At 37.8% G+C, this 15,877-nt stretch overlaps 1 protein-coding gene across 5 annotated transcripts in view; it reads right to left on the reverse strand.

Annotated features, from left to right (window-relative positions):
• Positions 1 to 15,877, reverse strand: part of SAC3A (SAC3/GANP/Nin1/mts3/eIF-3 p25 family) — a 67,894-nt gene that overhangs the window by 19,548 nt on the left and 32,469 nt on the right. For 4 of the 5 annotated variants that reach the window (XM_077376816.1, XM_077376813.1, XM_077376815.1 and 1 more), the window contains 8 exons: positions 12,974 to 13,477; positions 12,226 to 12,327; positions 7,790 to 7,887; positions 6,676 to 6,856; positions 5,922 to 6,419; positions 5,255 to 5,395; positions 4,768 to 4,827; positions 2,934 to 3,064 (listed from right to left, as the gene is read on the reverse strand). In XM_077376816.1, the coding sequence (XP_077232931.1) occupies positions 2,934 to 3,064; positions 4,768 to 4,827; positions 5,255 to 5,395; positions 5,922 to 6,419; positions 6,676 to 6,856; positions 7,790 to 7,887; positions 12,226 to 12,327; positions 12,974 to 13,477 (1,715 nt within the window). The remainder of the gene's footprint in view (positions 1 to 2,933; positions 3,065 to 4,767; positions 4,828 to 5,254; positions 5,396 to 5,921; positions 6,420 to 6,675; positions 6,857 to 7,789; positions 7,888 to 12,225; positions 12,328 to 12,973; positions 13,478 to 15,877) is intronic. The other variant, XM_077376814.1, reaches the window with a different exon arrangement.

The following is a 15,877-nucleotide window of genomic DNA, read 5'->3' on the forward strand; positions in this document are numbered from 1 at the left end:
CTTCTCCATGACACCAAATTTCCTCCTACAAATGTGCAATATCCAGTGGTTGACCTCCTATCTGCAGGTGATCCTGCCCAGTCTGCATCACTGAATCCTTCTACTTTCTCATGACCATGTTTTTTAAAACACAAACCTTTCCCCGGAGTACCCTTCAAATACCTGATAATCTGAACAACAGCAACCCAATGGGAAGTGCATGGAGAGCTCATAAAGCGACTAACCCTACCAACAGCAAACGATATGTCAGGGCGAGTAACAGTTAAATATATCAGTTTGCCAACTAGTCTTCTGTACCTACCAGGATCATTCACCAACTCTCCTTGATCTGGAAGAAGTTTAACGTTCTAGTCCATAGGAGTAGCTGCAGGTTTCAATCCCATTGAACCTGTTTCTTCTAAATGTCCAACACATATTTCCTCTGTGACAAGGAAAGACCATAGCGAGAATATACTACCTCAATACCGAGAAAATACCTTAAGAGACCTAAATCTTTAGTAGAGAATTCTTTTTGAAGAAAGGACTTCAATCTCTGAATACCAGATCTATCATCTCCTGTGATTACAATATCATAAACATACACTATCAGAAGGATATGCCCAGAAGTGGACTTGTGACTGAAGACAGAATGATCAACAGCGCACTGTTTCATCAAAAAACGTAAGACAGCAGCGCTAAACCTTCCAACCCACGCTCAAGGAGATTGCTTCAGACCATAAAGGGCTTTACGAAGACGGCATATTGAGGAGCACATCTCCCCCTGAGCAACATACCCAGGAGGTTGCTCCATATAAACCTCCTCCGATAAATCACCATGTAAGAAGGCATTTTTAACATCGAGCTGATAGAGAGGCCAACCGCGATTAGCTACGAGAGAGATCAGGATACGAACAAAAGGGATCGTTGCCACGGGGGAAAATGTCTCCTGATAATCGACACCAAAAGTCTGTGTATACGCCTTTGCAACAAGGCGGGCCTTTACGCGTTCAATTGTTCCATCTGGAAAATACTTTATAGCAAATACCCAATGACATCCAACTGTCCTAGCTCCAAATGGAAGAGGAACCAACTGCCACGTTTGATTGGAGTGAAGCGCAGCCATTTCAGCGTCCATGGCTGCGTGCCATTCAGGATGACTAAGAGCATCTGCAACCGAGTTAGGTAGAGTAACCGACGACAAACTCGAAACAAACGAGCAAAACTTTGGTGAAAGATGCTCATAAGAAACAAACGATGAAATGGGGTGAGCAGAAGCACGAGATCTAGTACGTGTCGCAATGGGAGAATTAGAAACAAGAGAATCAGAATTAATGAGGGTCGTCCGACTGTGGAGAAGGATCAGCTGGTTGAGATGATGCCTCGGTGGTAGGCTTGCGGGTAGGGTTTTGTGTGCTGAGGAGGTGAGGCTAGGGTTTTGGGGAGTGGAGAAAAGGAACGAACACGACTTAAAAGAAGATTGGGTGGGGAGTGGAGAAAAAAAACGAACACAACTCAGAAGGGTGTGGGTGGAGAAAAGAAACGAACACGACTTAGAATAAGGGTTCGGGCTTAGGGAAAGAAGAAGGAAAACCTACCTTTCTTCACCCATGGCTTTGATACCATGGTATATTAACTTTGGTGGGAAGGGAGAGAGATACAAAAGAGGTAGAGGGTGAGAGAGAGAAAACAAGTCGATCGAGAGAGAGAGAGAGAGAGAGAGAGATAATAGGCGTGCGTGTAGGAGAGCAAAATTAGTTTTCTCCCTCACGCACGACTAGTATATATATATTATGTTAAATATAACTAATATGCCCTTACATGTGTATTTATTCAACAGTTACATTGTGTATTTATTCAACAGTTACTAGTATATATATATTATGTTAAATATAACTATTGTTCCATACATGTGCAACAACGCATGTCACTAGGTGTTCGATGTATTTTTTTTGTAGGTGAGCTGGGACCGAACCTGCAACCTCAAGGTTGAGATACAACGCCTCAACAACTGACCTACCACCCAACCACAAAAAGAATGCTCCTGAGATAGATGTGTTTGATGTGATTAAGCCATTCTGGATGCCTTTCTTGCTTATGTGATGGTTTCCAAGTATGTATTTGTGCTTATTCTAGTATTTCCATAAGTTTCATCTTAAAGCATGGTATTACCGATAACACAAACATGTGTGTATTCTGGGCCCATGCTATGCATTATCGTAATTTTCTGCGCCGTCTTACATCAATTCAGAGCCAAAAAATTATGTCTGTCAAGATAATGGTTCAGATCAACTAGTAATAATTTAGAGTACTTAGCTTGTTCAGTATCTTATTGTAGCAAATTTGCACTTTACATTTATCAAGCAAAAGTCAAATTATTAGATCAAGTTTTTGGTGAGCTGAATCAGGGCCCCAGCAAGTCCTAATCAGGTTGAGAGCATTCAAAGCCTTTCATAGATTACAGCTAGGCTTGAAGGAATAAACTAGCTGAAATGACAGCAAAATAACCCTTCTATTGATGGTAGGCATGAAATTGTACTATCTTAAAAAATCAGGGTGGGATTAAAATTCAACTATAGTGACATTTGTGTTGTTTTTTTTTTTTTTTTTTTTTTTTTGAAATGGCTCCAGTGACATTTTTTTTTTATCTTGGGATAGTAATAGTGAACCCCATTTATGATGTGTCTGCATATACGTCCATTTGTGTATGCCTGCATGCTATAAGGTTTTAAGTGTTTTGCTATGAAATAATAAATTTAAGAGTTAACATTCTAGCCAGTTATGGAGGCATGCTCATCTTTTCACCTCAAACCCCAATCAATTCTACAGAACCTAGGTTTACACCAAGATTTTGACATCAAATATCATAAGGCAGAATTGAATAAAATTTTTAGAAAGACGAGAGAATAACAGTATGATACACAATCAATGAATTCAAAGAGTCCAATGCCAAATACCTTGCCATTGATGATACGAGATCTCTATTGTTGTTTGAATGAAGAATAACACAAAGCAAATTGTAAGCAGAAAACTCCATATGGCATCCCTTGATTCCCTCTGCATAGAGGTTTTTCAACTGCGATTGGCACTGCAAATAGAAAATAATGGCAGTTTATATTTATAAAAAAAAAAAACCAAATGGCTGAAAGCATTTTGTTCATCTTGCAACACTGAGCACTAATTTTTGTTTTGATTATGATATAAATAAACGATGTATTAGTCCAAGAAAAGGATTCTGTCCATAAGATTGGCATTCATTTCAGTCAACTTAGATGAGACTTGCTCAACAACCAGGGTGTTTTGCAATTGTGCAGTCATTTCAAAACATGTTTGTTGTTACGTTAACACTGTTCAGGTATTTGATCCTCTAGTATAATAGTCAAAACACTTGTGTGGAAAGTACCTAATATGCATAGTTGTATGGTGTATACAAGTCGTGGGATTCGGTAATGTATATGCTTGTATACCCCACATGCATGTGAAAATAAGTCATTAGATTATAATACTTTTATACCCTTATGTTTTGTGTATAGTATTGTATATGCTTGTATACCCACATGCATGTGAAAACAAGTCATTAGATTATATTACTTTTATACCCTTATGTTTTGTGTATAATTAGCTTCACAAAGTACACAAAGGTGATGAGACAAGTCATGAGTTTTGACTTAAACTCATTACATCCTAAACAGTTCGTGTGGTTTGGCTTCTTTCTTCTCTCTTATCTTCTCCTCTTCATTCTCAACTTAAATCAATTTTGAGAACTTAGAAGCAACAGCCATGCACAAACTCCCATTAACTCAATTATGATTAGAAATACAGTGGGTCAGTAAAGTATCGGTGTCGACATTAAGTACCTATGTTGTTCTTTGTCTGCCACCAAATCTTTTATCGGGTTACACCATCTAAACTTCATAAGGCAATTGTAAACCAAGACATGCAAAGTTCAACGAAAGGGGGCAACATGAATATACCAACCATTTTAGGAAACTAGTACTAAGTAACACAAATGGGATATGGAATGTCTCCAGCAACATGGGACAAGAATATCCCAATGACATCAATTGGACAACTAAACACTTCCCTGTACAGAGATACAGCAGATAGTGATTCAGATACAACATGCTCTACACTATGCACTGGAAAGAGTGAACTCAATGAGTTTCAAAGAGTTAAAATCATCAAGGACATACAATTTATATCATGAGGAATCACATGACTGCGGCAGAAAAATATTGTAACTGCATAGAAAGAGAGAATAAACACAGAACAGAGTAAAAGGCAAGTGCAGACAAAAAAATTGGAAGCCTATGGTTTGTGGACACATACACAAGTGTCGCGTGTCAACACAGACACAGAGTGTCGGACATGGCAAACCCCAAAAATTTAGAAACGGGGTCACGGCTAAACCAAACGGGAACATAGAAAAACCAATAGGAGACAATGAATATAATAGGGGTAATAAGAATTTGTTTAGGGTATTAGGTTTAGGAGACGGGATATAACAACAAATATTAGTTAAAGAGCTAAAAGAAGACTTAATAATATAAGAGTTAATGATACCAGAGGTAAACACGATATTCAGATTTAGAACAGAATGTCACACTTGACACGGTACAAAAATGTGTCAACACGCCTACATCAAGTCTGACACTTCTAGCAGTACATTTACAAGTGTCGAAAAGAGTGTCGACACGTGTGGACACGGGTGTCAGCAATAAATTCAAAATGTTGGTTAAATCATAGTTGGAAACACAAACTATCAAATCCCATACCAACTAGGCTACGAACCTGATTATACTCCGGCAAGTCCCCAGCTTCAAGTGCTAGTCGTGCATGAGTTTCATATACCTAAGTCAAGAAATATATGATTTAGATATTTCCAAGAAGATCTATTTACCAAAATGACACAGAGGCCATTCTCAGATTGGTCAATTTCAGCAAAAACCAACTTCAAGGGCGCCCTGATTGGTCAATTTCAGCAAAAGTGCGCTTATAATGGCGCCAAAAAAAGTGGATGGCTCCATAAAAGGTGGAACGACTTTGACTTTTGGTGAAATTGACCAATCAGGGCGCCCTTGAAGTTGGTTTTTGCAAGGGCGCCCTTCATTCTATCGTTGCTCTAATAACAATGATTCACTGATATTTTATGTCGTAACAAAAACAAGTGTCAAAAGCTAACGAAATTTTAAGATCCTGGCTAGAAATTAGCTTAAATATCAATTTTTTTTTTTTTGAGTCGAGGTGGGAAACCAGCAAAATAAGTAATTAGGATAACCTTGACAGTTAGCTCGTTGTGTATCCGTTGTACAGTCAGATCCTGACGAATGGATTTCAACTGATCACACTTGTAGAGGTAGTTCTTTTGAGAACTCTGGACCATTAGTAAAGCTTTCTCTAACACCTCTTCTGGTCTCACCTGTAAGCAAATAAATATTTTCATCTCCACACAGCAGAGAAGGCACATTATGCATATAGGAGAACACACTGAACTAATTAACAAGCATTTTTGTTGTAATCATAAAGGCTGTAGACACAAGATTCTCAAACCTATGTCACAAATTTTGTTCTCAGTAATTTCTCGGCAAGGGAAAATCTCGGGATAGATTGATTTTTTTAATTTTTTCCAGGTTTATATTGGAAAAATGATAAAAGTAAAATTATTTTAAAAATATATTAAAATTTAAAATTTAAGAAGAAGTATAAAATAAAAATATTGTGATATTATCGCGGTATTTTATGATAAAAATGAAAATATCGACATATTTTTCAAATCTCAGGATTATTTCGGGATTTGGTCGTTTTATCAAAATGTCACCATAAAAACATGATAATTTCTTTTTTGAAAAACGTGATATTTTGAAAATATCGTAGATATTTGTGACATAGTATCACACTAAAAGCATACAATCTGGAGAAGATAAAATAAAGGTGAAGTTAATTACAGTTGCGGGGTCCGGTGCAGAAGTAAGGCGCAAGTAGCGCTTCTCAATTTCCTGGCACGTTCCCTTGACAGTAAGGGCATCCCAGTCTATATCTTCAACAGCCCGGCTGCAGCCATCGTCAAAATTCTTACTTAGGAGCAGAGCATTTGTTCTTCTATTATACAACTTACCGGCTCCAACCCCTTTAGGTCTGAAGTGCTTACTATCTGTGCGATGTCCGTGTCCTTTTTCAAAACGCTTAAATCGATTTTCACGTTTTTTCCGTTCCTCTGGTGAATTTGCCAGTGCAATTGCACTAGAATAATATGCTGTTAAACCTTGTTCCTTGTCACTATCACTTGAAGAATCACCATTTTCAGTAGCATTCAAACTATCCCCAACCCTAGGCTTCTTAACAGGCCTCTGGGCATTCTTACTGGGAAAGCTTTGCTGCTGTGATGAAAAAAACTTCATGTTATTACCGCCATTGTCCTTGCTCTCGGACTTCCCACTATAAACCTGTAATAAGTCTAATTGAGAGATAGCCACACTAAAACCATATATCCTACTCTACTTGTTTTCTACTTCGAAATAAACATTAGTAAAGATGCCAAGGAAATAATGAGGAACAACAAACTGACATATTAGTGTTTTGTATGTAACTAATATAAGGGTCAAACAACTATTGAGACTTTTGACAGTTCCAACTAACAAAATACTCAAATCTTCCAAGGTATACTGCACTGGAAGACCAAGAACTAACTGAAAAGATTACCATTCGGTCCCTTTCTTTAAGCGGGTCCCAGCTAACATCTTTTACAGGATCAGTATTGACAGAGGCCAGTTTCTCGACCAACTTCTCATCAGAAATAGGTTCCCACCGGCTTTTGGTACGCCTACTCGGACTCCTTTTGTACTTTGGCAATGAAGAAGCAATGATAGACTTCTGTAAATTGCTGCACAAGAGCACATCATTCAAGGATCAAATACCATCGCACTGACACGTCTTTCAGGAAAAGGCAAATTAGATCTCAATTGTCATGCACATAGAGTACATTCCAGGACAACAGTTAAGACAGGGCAATCAATTTTCTTCTCTAAAAGCTATTGGAGATGGTGTTATTTAATCTTTATAATTTAACACCTCTCTCTCTCTCTCTCTCTCTCTCTCTCTCTCTCTCTCTCTCTCTCTCTCTCTCTCTCTCTCTCTCTCTCTCTCAAGTGTGGCCCCTCTTTTTAGTGGCTCCTCTTTTTGGGTTCTCCATTACATGTGGATTTTTAATATCAAGGAGTTTTGAACACAGACAATTGCTCTGGTATAGTGTGAAACAACCAATTACTCCAAAAGGTTAAGCTATTGGAGATGGCGTTATTTAATATTTTATACTTTAACATCCTCAATTTGTGCATACTTCGTAATGTCCTCAGTTCTAGGAAGCATCCGAAAATATACAACTATCCCATAAGAACAAGTAAGATGGATAACTGCCATGCAGTTGGGGTGTTAAGGTCAACAAAGATTGTTAGAGACCTCGGAGATCCTGTAGTTAGTCAGAAGTTCAATACTTGATTGGGCCCCAGCTAACAAATACATTATCAAACCAATTACAAAACTAATACACTATCCTAGAACAAGAATAAACTAGCATACTAGAAATTATCAATCATCACCTATTCTACGAAAACCAACTTGCAAAATGCGAAGAATTATATATATATATATATATATATATATATATATATATATATATTGGAATGGCATGTGAAGAATTACAGATAAAGTCCCAAAATACAGAGAGGAGGTTAAGGCAGATACTTTTAGCTGCAAATCACGATAACATATTCAAGCATCACCAACCAAAATATTAGACAAGAGAATGAAGGCATACTTCTTATCAATGGAATCGGCAGCTGGTAATGGGAAAAGAGGCTCAATATCCCAGTTTTGTGTGAAAAGTGTACCATCGGCAGATGCTTTAGTAATCATCTGAAATAAACAAAACAAACTCATGAGATAACTAGTACTATAATCACACCTTAAAAATGTTTTAGATAACTTTTTAAGAAGTTTTGACCAAACAACATAAATGAAACCAAACACGGAAATAGTACAATATCTGGATGACTGCAAAAACATATTTGCTGGGACAGGCAACTGAATGAAAAGATTATAAATGTGAAATAAAGTTGTCTTAACTCCAGTTCTTTAGAGATGCATGTTAAAAGTAACCTTTGAGCATCAACAAGATCAATCAGCTCTAAATACCATAAACCAATCTTATTAGACTACAATTAAACTCATCTGATTTTAGTTTATAAAATTAATTTTCTGCCGAAAGAAAACATATTTCTTCCTCTGCCCTAGTGTAATCTTTTCGACATGTTTTCCTTCGTTGTTATTTCTTTCAAGAAGTTTATGTGGTAACAATAGAGAAACTGACCTTGGTATACTTCTCTCTTTCATTCCATGTGGTATAAAAGGTATTATGGCATAATTTTGACAGGCAAATATCTTTGGAGAAGTACCCAATTATTCAGTCAATTATCTCTCTTTTTCAAAACGCCAGCATACAATAAGGTGGAGAATATGATCTAGTTTTCATATAGAGTGATTGAAGAAAGTAAGGGATTAAGTGAAAAAAAAAAACATTTAGATGTCTTGAGATATGCAACTTAGTTTCTTACTGCAGCTCTTTTGGAGAAATGAAAATAGAGGCTTGGGGAGGCAGACAATGGCAACGTGGACAAATTAAATGAAAATCAGTTCTGAGATGGCAAATGTAGGGATTTACATATTCATCTATCAAAATATAAGCAAATACCTGTACGCAATTGAAGACATCCATCCAATAGAGCAATGGTGAGGTTATCTTTCTTGAGGGTAAACTTTTCTCCTACAAGATTTGGTGGTTTACTCCACAGATTGGGTAGCAGGTAAGAAGGTACTGGCCCACAACTATGTCTTATTTTGCTTCCAAACCAAGATGCTATACAAGGTCTGCTTGTTCGCTAGCAGGCCCCATATAACTTTATTTAGTCATTGAACTCGAGATGGCAGTTTTCTGTAGGCTCCATATATTTCTCACAGCAAACTCTCCATCATCCATGTTTATTCAATGATTCACTCACCCGAAACACAAGAATAATCAATTTTTTGCTGGATCACAGTGCATAAAATGAATTAGATTATAAGAGAAGGATGGATCACTAATAATTGCTGACCCTAGAGAAAAATTCAGACGTATTCCTTGATAATTTTTTAAGCACTACCAATTTACAATTGATGTTTAGCTAACTTCTTTCTCTTCATGAGAGAAATGAGTTTTCCTAGTCTATAAAGGAGGACATCAGGATAATCAAATTGGCTTTCTTGGTCCAGTAGGGGATAGGAGTGTCGGACTCAAGTGAAGTAGAGGTTTTAGCCCTTCTCCAAGGTTTGAAGTCCTCAACTCATTGACTGGTGGCCCTCTGTTGGTGGAAGGCGACTTGAAGAACAAGATTAGATGGGTATCCCAGGGCACCAAGTTCCCTTGGAGACTTGCAGAACATGATTAGATGGGAAATTTTAGGCCTTTTGTGTGACAATGGAGATAAGATTTCAACAACAGTGAGGGAGGGGCCAACTATTTGGGGGACTACAGGAATAGAGGACGCCATGCTTGAGCTATTAGTTGAGTGAGGCTGCATTCTCTTGAATATTATGTTATTCCATCGTCATTTTATGGTGACATTTTAAGACAAGCGTAAAAATAAGGGCCCACACAGACTTGCCCACACTGCCTCTCTAAAATATGCTTGAATTGAAACCCTTATGCCTCTGGAAATCCTAAAAAGGGACCGGAAAGACAGCTTTAAAGGACCAACATTGGACCACAAATCCTCCATGAAATGGAATCTATTGCCCAAACCTACCCAATACCCGAGACCTGACGAAAAAGACTCATGACTCGAGAAATGGGTCTCCAAGTCCAAGCACCCAAATCTATCAAACTACATACCTCATAAGACTCCCAAACCTCATAGATTATTTGTTTTCAAAGGGCGTTGAACTCTTCGCCGAATCTCCATAACCACTCACCAAGAAGAGAAGGGTTCAAAATTTTCAGCCTTACAAATTTGAGGCAGCTAGAACTCTAAGGTTTGCAAACTTCTTCCCAACTCACCAGGTGGTAGTTTCTGTTATCATCGTTTCCATTGCAAAGGATATTTGGTTGGAGCAGCTCAACTTGATTAAGTGCAGTGAAAATATTAGTTGCCAAAGTTAAGTGGAAGAAACGGAAGTGGGAAGTAGGAAGCAACAAAGGGAAGATGGGGGGAAAAAAAGCAGATACAAAGCATCATAGGAAGTGAACACAAGGTGTAGTGAAAATATTAGTTTGCAAACTTCTCCCCACCTCATGTTCACTTCCTAACCATGGTGAGAAATGTAATGATAATCTATGAAGCACGGGTGCGGGTGCGACACGACACGGGTACGTGGGTACGTGATTTTTCAAAAAACTTGGGTGCGGGTGCGTTCGGGTGCGTTGAATATAATAATATTTTTTATTAAAAAAAAAATTTAAAAATAGGAAAGCAATCAAATAACCATAACATCACCATTCACCAAAATGGAAAAAGGGCTTTTATAATTTAAACCCCCCCCAAAAAAAAATGTTATTGGCAGCCCTCCTCTTTTTTTTTTGTTTTTTGTTTTAAAACACTTAAAAATGTGTCGGGTGCGTCGGGGTGCGCACCCCAAGCGCACCCGACACACACCCGACCGTCAAAATTTTAAAAAAAAGGGTTTTTGAATCGGGTGCGCACCCGACACGCACCCGAGCGCACCCGTGTCGGATACGCACCCGATACGGGTACGCGGGCCATTTTGAAGCACCCGTGCTTCATAGATGATAATATTAGTTGCCAAAGTCAGAAGCAAATGCAAGGAGGGGAAGTGGGAAGTAGTAGTAAAGGGAAGATGGGTTACACAAGTTTAAATTTTTGGGATAACGGTCTTTGTCCAACGGTCACTTCTACTGTTGGGAAGGGGTGCCTCATGTCTTTTAAAACATTATAAAAGACGTCAACCCATCAACAAAAAAGGGAAGATGGGTTTGCAAACTTCTACCCACCTCATGTTCACTTCGTAACCATGATGAGAAGTGTAGTGAAAAATATTAGTTGCCAAATTTGGAAGCAAATGCAAAAGGCGGAAGTAGGAAATTGGAAGCAATAAAAGGAAGATGAAGAAAAATAAGAAGCAACTACAAAGCATCATAGGAAATGAATATGAAATGTGTAGGAAGTATCATTGGAGTTGCACAAGATCATGGTTTTAAATTTCGGATTTCGGTTGGGACCGAACCCGAAATTTCAGAAAATTTCCAATTGGAAATATCGGCCGAAATTTTGGATATTTCGGGAAAATGGATTTTTTCACAAATATACTATTTTTTCCGAAATTTCGAAATAAAAATGTAATTCCTTTTTTTCCCGAATTTTGGGATTTCGGCCAAGCCCAAAATTGAAATTTAAAACCTTGACACGATACATATAGAAAGAGAGGGCTATGGTCGTTTACGGAGGGAATGGTAATTAGGTTAGGATTACAATTTGAGGAGGACCTCACAGTTGATACGGATCACGAGTTTTATAAACTTTTTAAACATTTAGGGTTTTAAGAAAATTTCCCTTGGGAGTCGGGGAAATTTTCCTTGGGAGTCGGGGCAAGTGCTTGAAGAAAATTTTACTTAAGTTTTATTTTTACTTTAAAATGAAGTCATTGAGTTTTAAAAACTCCATTAAAGTGTATGTAGGAGTATTCCCAGTTTTAAAGAAAAACTACTTTGGCATCACCAAAAGGCGAAAAACACTCCTTTAGAAGAAAAAAAACAATCGCCTAAATAGGAAGCATGCTTCTGCTTCCACTAAATATTGAAAAGAAAAGAATTTAGCTTCCAAAACAAGCAGCTGGCCCTTCTAGAGAACTATCGGTAAGTATGTAAAAACCAATAGAAAGTATAAGTTGAATGGATTGAATATATTTTATTTTTCAAATTTCCTAATAGTTTCCTCCTCCTAATAAGTTCTTTAACTATTATATCATGCAACTTACACTTAGTTTCTTCGAAACATTCTGCAACTATAGTGTAAATGAGAATGAGAAACTGTCAAAGCAAAAGATAAGTTTGAACAGGAAACAAGGAGTTAAGATAGATCCAAAAAGAAGAGAGAAGTAAAAAGGCAGTACACTTAAATGAAGCAACAAAAGTTGAAGTAACGCACTGAAATGACATGTAATAAAAATAACAAAACCTTAGAATTTAAGCATATATCTCTTTACCTCCTTCATTATATTTTGACAAGCTGCTTTCTGTGAATCATCCTTGCAACGAGCCAAAGCCCTCTCCACATATGCACGAAGTGAAGTGGGAAACATCCCCGGCTGGAATAACAGCACCCAACTATAAATCTTGCTAGAACCAAACGTGAATAATTCCAAAAATGAAGAGAACTGTTAAAGGTATCCTATCTTCCATGAGGAAAGAAGAGATGTAGAGAAGAAGAGAAGAGAATAAGCGGAGAAGAGATGAGAAGGTTCTCCTCAACCACCCGAAAATGATATACATACAACATACAAGCTTATATGCACTCGAGTGCCCAAACACATGGGTCCCACACTTTTTGTGGTGATCCAAACCATTCATTTGCATGGCCCCATCATAGATTCGGTGCATACCAAAAATCAGATCCATAGGATCATCCTAACCCCTCCAAAAGTGGAGGGCAAAAATGGGCTGATTTGTCGACAAACCAGTGTCTGTCCATTTTTCCCTCCACTTTTGGATGGGTTAGGATGATCCTATGAACCTGGTTTTGGGTACACACCCTATCTATGCAAAGGCCTTCCAAATGAATGATTTGGATCACACCAAGAAATGTGGGACCCATGTGTTTGTGGCACTCGAGCTCATATAAGCTATATGAGCTCGAACTCACATATATATATATATATATCTGTGTGTGTGTGTAAGAGAGAGAGAGAGAGAGAGAGAGGGTTACATATGTAAAATGACAAGAGATAGGGTCACCTTAAGCATTGCATCAGCAGCATCATGAGACGACAACTTGTCATTAGACTTCGGCACTGAAACACTGATATAGGCTGGTTTTGATGCTGCATTAGTTGCAGGGCTATCCTTCTCGGTTTTCGGCATTCCCAAGGACAATCCTGGAGCAATTCTAGGGTTTGTTGGGATTTGCAGTTTGCTTACCTGGCGTGTATCCAACGTTGGACCTGTTTGAAAAGGTGGGACCGTATGCAAAGGCGGCTGGAAGTTTTGAGGAACCTGATAATTACTGGGATACAGTAAATTGGATCCCTGCGACTGATAGTTTTGAGGAACCTGATGAGTACTGGGACACTGTAAATTGGATCCCTGCGGGCATATATTCTTCTGTTGATCTTCAAAGCTTTCACGCTGAGGTGGATTTGAATCTGAAGGCTTTTGAAAGTATGATGGATGCTTATTTTGGAATCCTGAAGCCACATGGTTCCAACAACCATTGTGATCATCAACTATTGACACACTTCCCTGCCAGGAGAACCCAGGAAGAAGCAACCAGTTAAACATGCTTCCCCAGAACTCATGATATGGGTTGTTTTAACTTCAATAACGCCATAGTTGTTAAATAATTACTTATGCTTGTATATTAACTATCAGAGAAGAACAACAAACCTTGTGAAAATCATAACATATAAGAAGATAAAAGAGAAATGATCAAGCGACATCAGAAATCATAAGCATCTTAGGTTTCTTAAAAGAACTATGATAAATATGTGAAAAAATGAAATATTAGAATAGAGAGAGAAGGATTACAGAACTCATGATACTGGATATTTTAACTTCAATAGGACCACAAATGTTAAAGTAATGCTCTTATGTCTGTAAATTAACTATCGGACAAGAGCAATAAACCTTGTGAAAATCATATCATACATGAAGATAAAAGGGAAATGATCAAGCGACATCATAAATCATAAGCATCATAGGTTTCTTAAAAGAACTATGATAAATATGCAAAAAAAGGAAACAATAGAATAAACACACACATGGAGAGAGACAGAGAGAGAAGGATTACAATATTTCATTTGCCTTCCACCGAATGCTATGTATTTCATTGGAGGTCCATGCGATTTCAAGTGGGAAGGGCAATATTTACGAATAAAAAAAACATAAGGCACATTTGGCTACCAGGAATTATTTTTTTCATGATAAACTAGTGTCTCCAAGTGGTGAGAGATGGGTAGGGGCTGGTGAAGTGGCTAAAAATCATGAAACCAGTGTTTCAAGTGGTGAGATGTGCCTAAAAATAGGAAACAAAAAACTCTACTCAAAATAGGATCAATTAGCTACTTCCCACCCTCATCTCAATCGTGCTCTCTCAAATGTCTCTCCTTCTCCCACTGCCCTACCCCTCTCTCACCACTTGGAGACACCAATTTATCATGAAAAAAAATTCATCACTTCTGGACATGGCCATAAAGTTCGGATGTAGATACCAATCATAGACAATAAATTAAACATTGACAGTCAATGGAATTCTTGTAGAAACCAAACTTAACCACAAACCATCACAAATCCCACTGAGAATAAGATCACAAATAGAAGTTCTAAAATAGTCCAAATTCTACACAAAACCAAGTCCATCTTAGATTTCCATCACAACTACTCTTAACCATAATTATCAACAGTAAAAAAAATGGCCAAGTTCCTAAAATTTCAGCCCCAACAGACCCCAGTGGGCCCCACAGTTGACTTCAACAAGACATCACCAATATGATCTGTGGAGAGTTTTTTCAACTTTTCTTAATGTAAATCTTCATGGAAATTATGCTTCTGGGCAGGGCCTGCGAGCCCACCAAGATCATATTGTTGCCCTCCTAAAAAGAACTTTCCCTCTAGTTCAATCTTCATATAGTTTATAGCTTTGATATAGGTCTTCGCCAATTCTTCTATGCTGACCCACGTGGCGAGATCTATAGGCATAGGTAACCAACAGAAAAGATATCACACAGGTGGCTGTAACCTTCTATCTGTTACCTATCGTTCCAAGCAGTTTTCACGCAAGTCTTCCTCATCGACAGCACATAGTGTATCTTCGCTTAACACTGGCAAATCCACTTCCACCTCATTCTTCATAGATACTTCAAACAAATCATATATCACAAGAAATGAAGAGCATTGCATTACATCATTTACGATTTGTAATTAGCACTCTCTTTCATGGTACTGCTATTTTCTCATACATTCTCTTTCATGAGTGCAAGTTTTACTCAACGTTTTAAATTTCGGTTTCGGTGTCGGTTTCGACCACCACCGAAACCGAAACATTTCGGTTTCGGGCCGAATTTTGACCGAAATCATGTAAAAATATGATTATGATTTCGTTTACTTTTTTAATTTCGACCGAAATGTCTAAAATTCCTGTGTCAATTTCGGCGATTACGGTTGGAATTTCGGCTATTTCGGTGCAAATTATAACTTTCAGTGTATATTTTAAAATTTTCTACGGAAATTTTGTAAAAAAGTTAAAAATAAAATTTCAACCGAAATTTTGGCGACATTTCGGCGAAATCTTGTAAAGAAACGACTTCATGTGAATTTGGTTTCGGATTGTACTGAAACCGAAATAACCGATTTTATTTTTTTAATTAACATTTATTATTCCAAGAAAGAGCCACATAAGGGACAAGTTGTCCCCTAACAGGCTACAACGGTACCCCCTACATATAGTAGAGTTAGCTTACATATCCGTTATATATTTTTTTTGAAAGATGACAAATTTTATTGATACTATAATAATTACAAAGGGGACCAGAGGTCCCACTTAACATTACATAGTATCGGGAGGACTGACCCGGGCATACCCTGAGACATAAAAGTGTAGCTTTATACCTAAAAAATTTTTCCCCAATTTCAATCCAAAAGCCT

Source organism: Tasmannia lanceolata, unplaced genomic scaffold (genome assembly GCF_043159265.1).
Source record: "Tasmannia lanceolata isolate RefF3 unplaced genomic scaffold, GAP_Taslan_0.1 ptg000002l, whole genome shotgun sequence".
Classification (NCBI taxonomy): domain Eukaryota; kingdom Viridiplantae; phylum Streptophyta; class Magnoliopsida; order Canellales; family Winteraceae; genus Tasmannia; species Tasmannia lanceolata.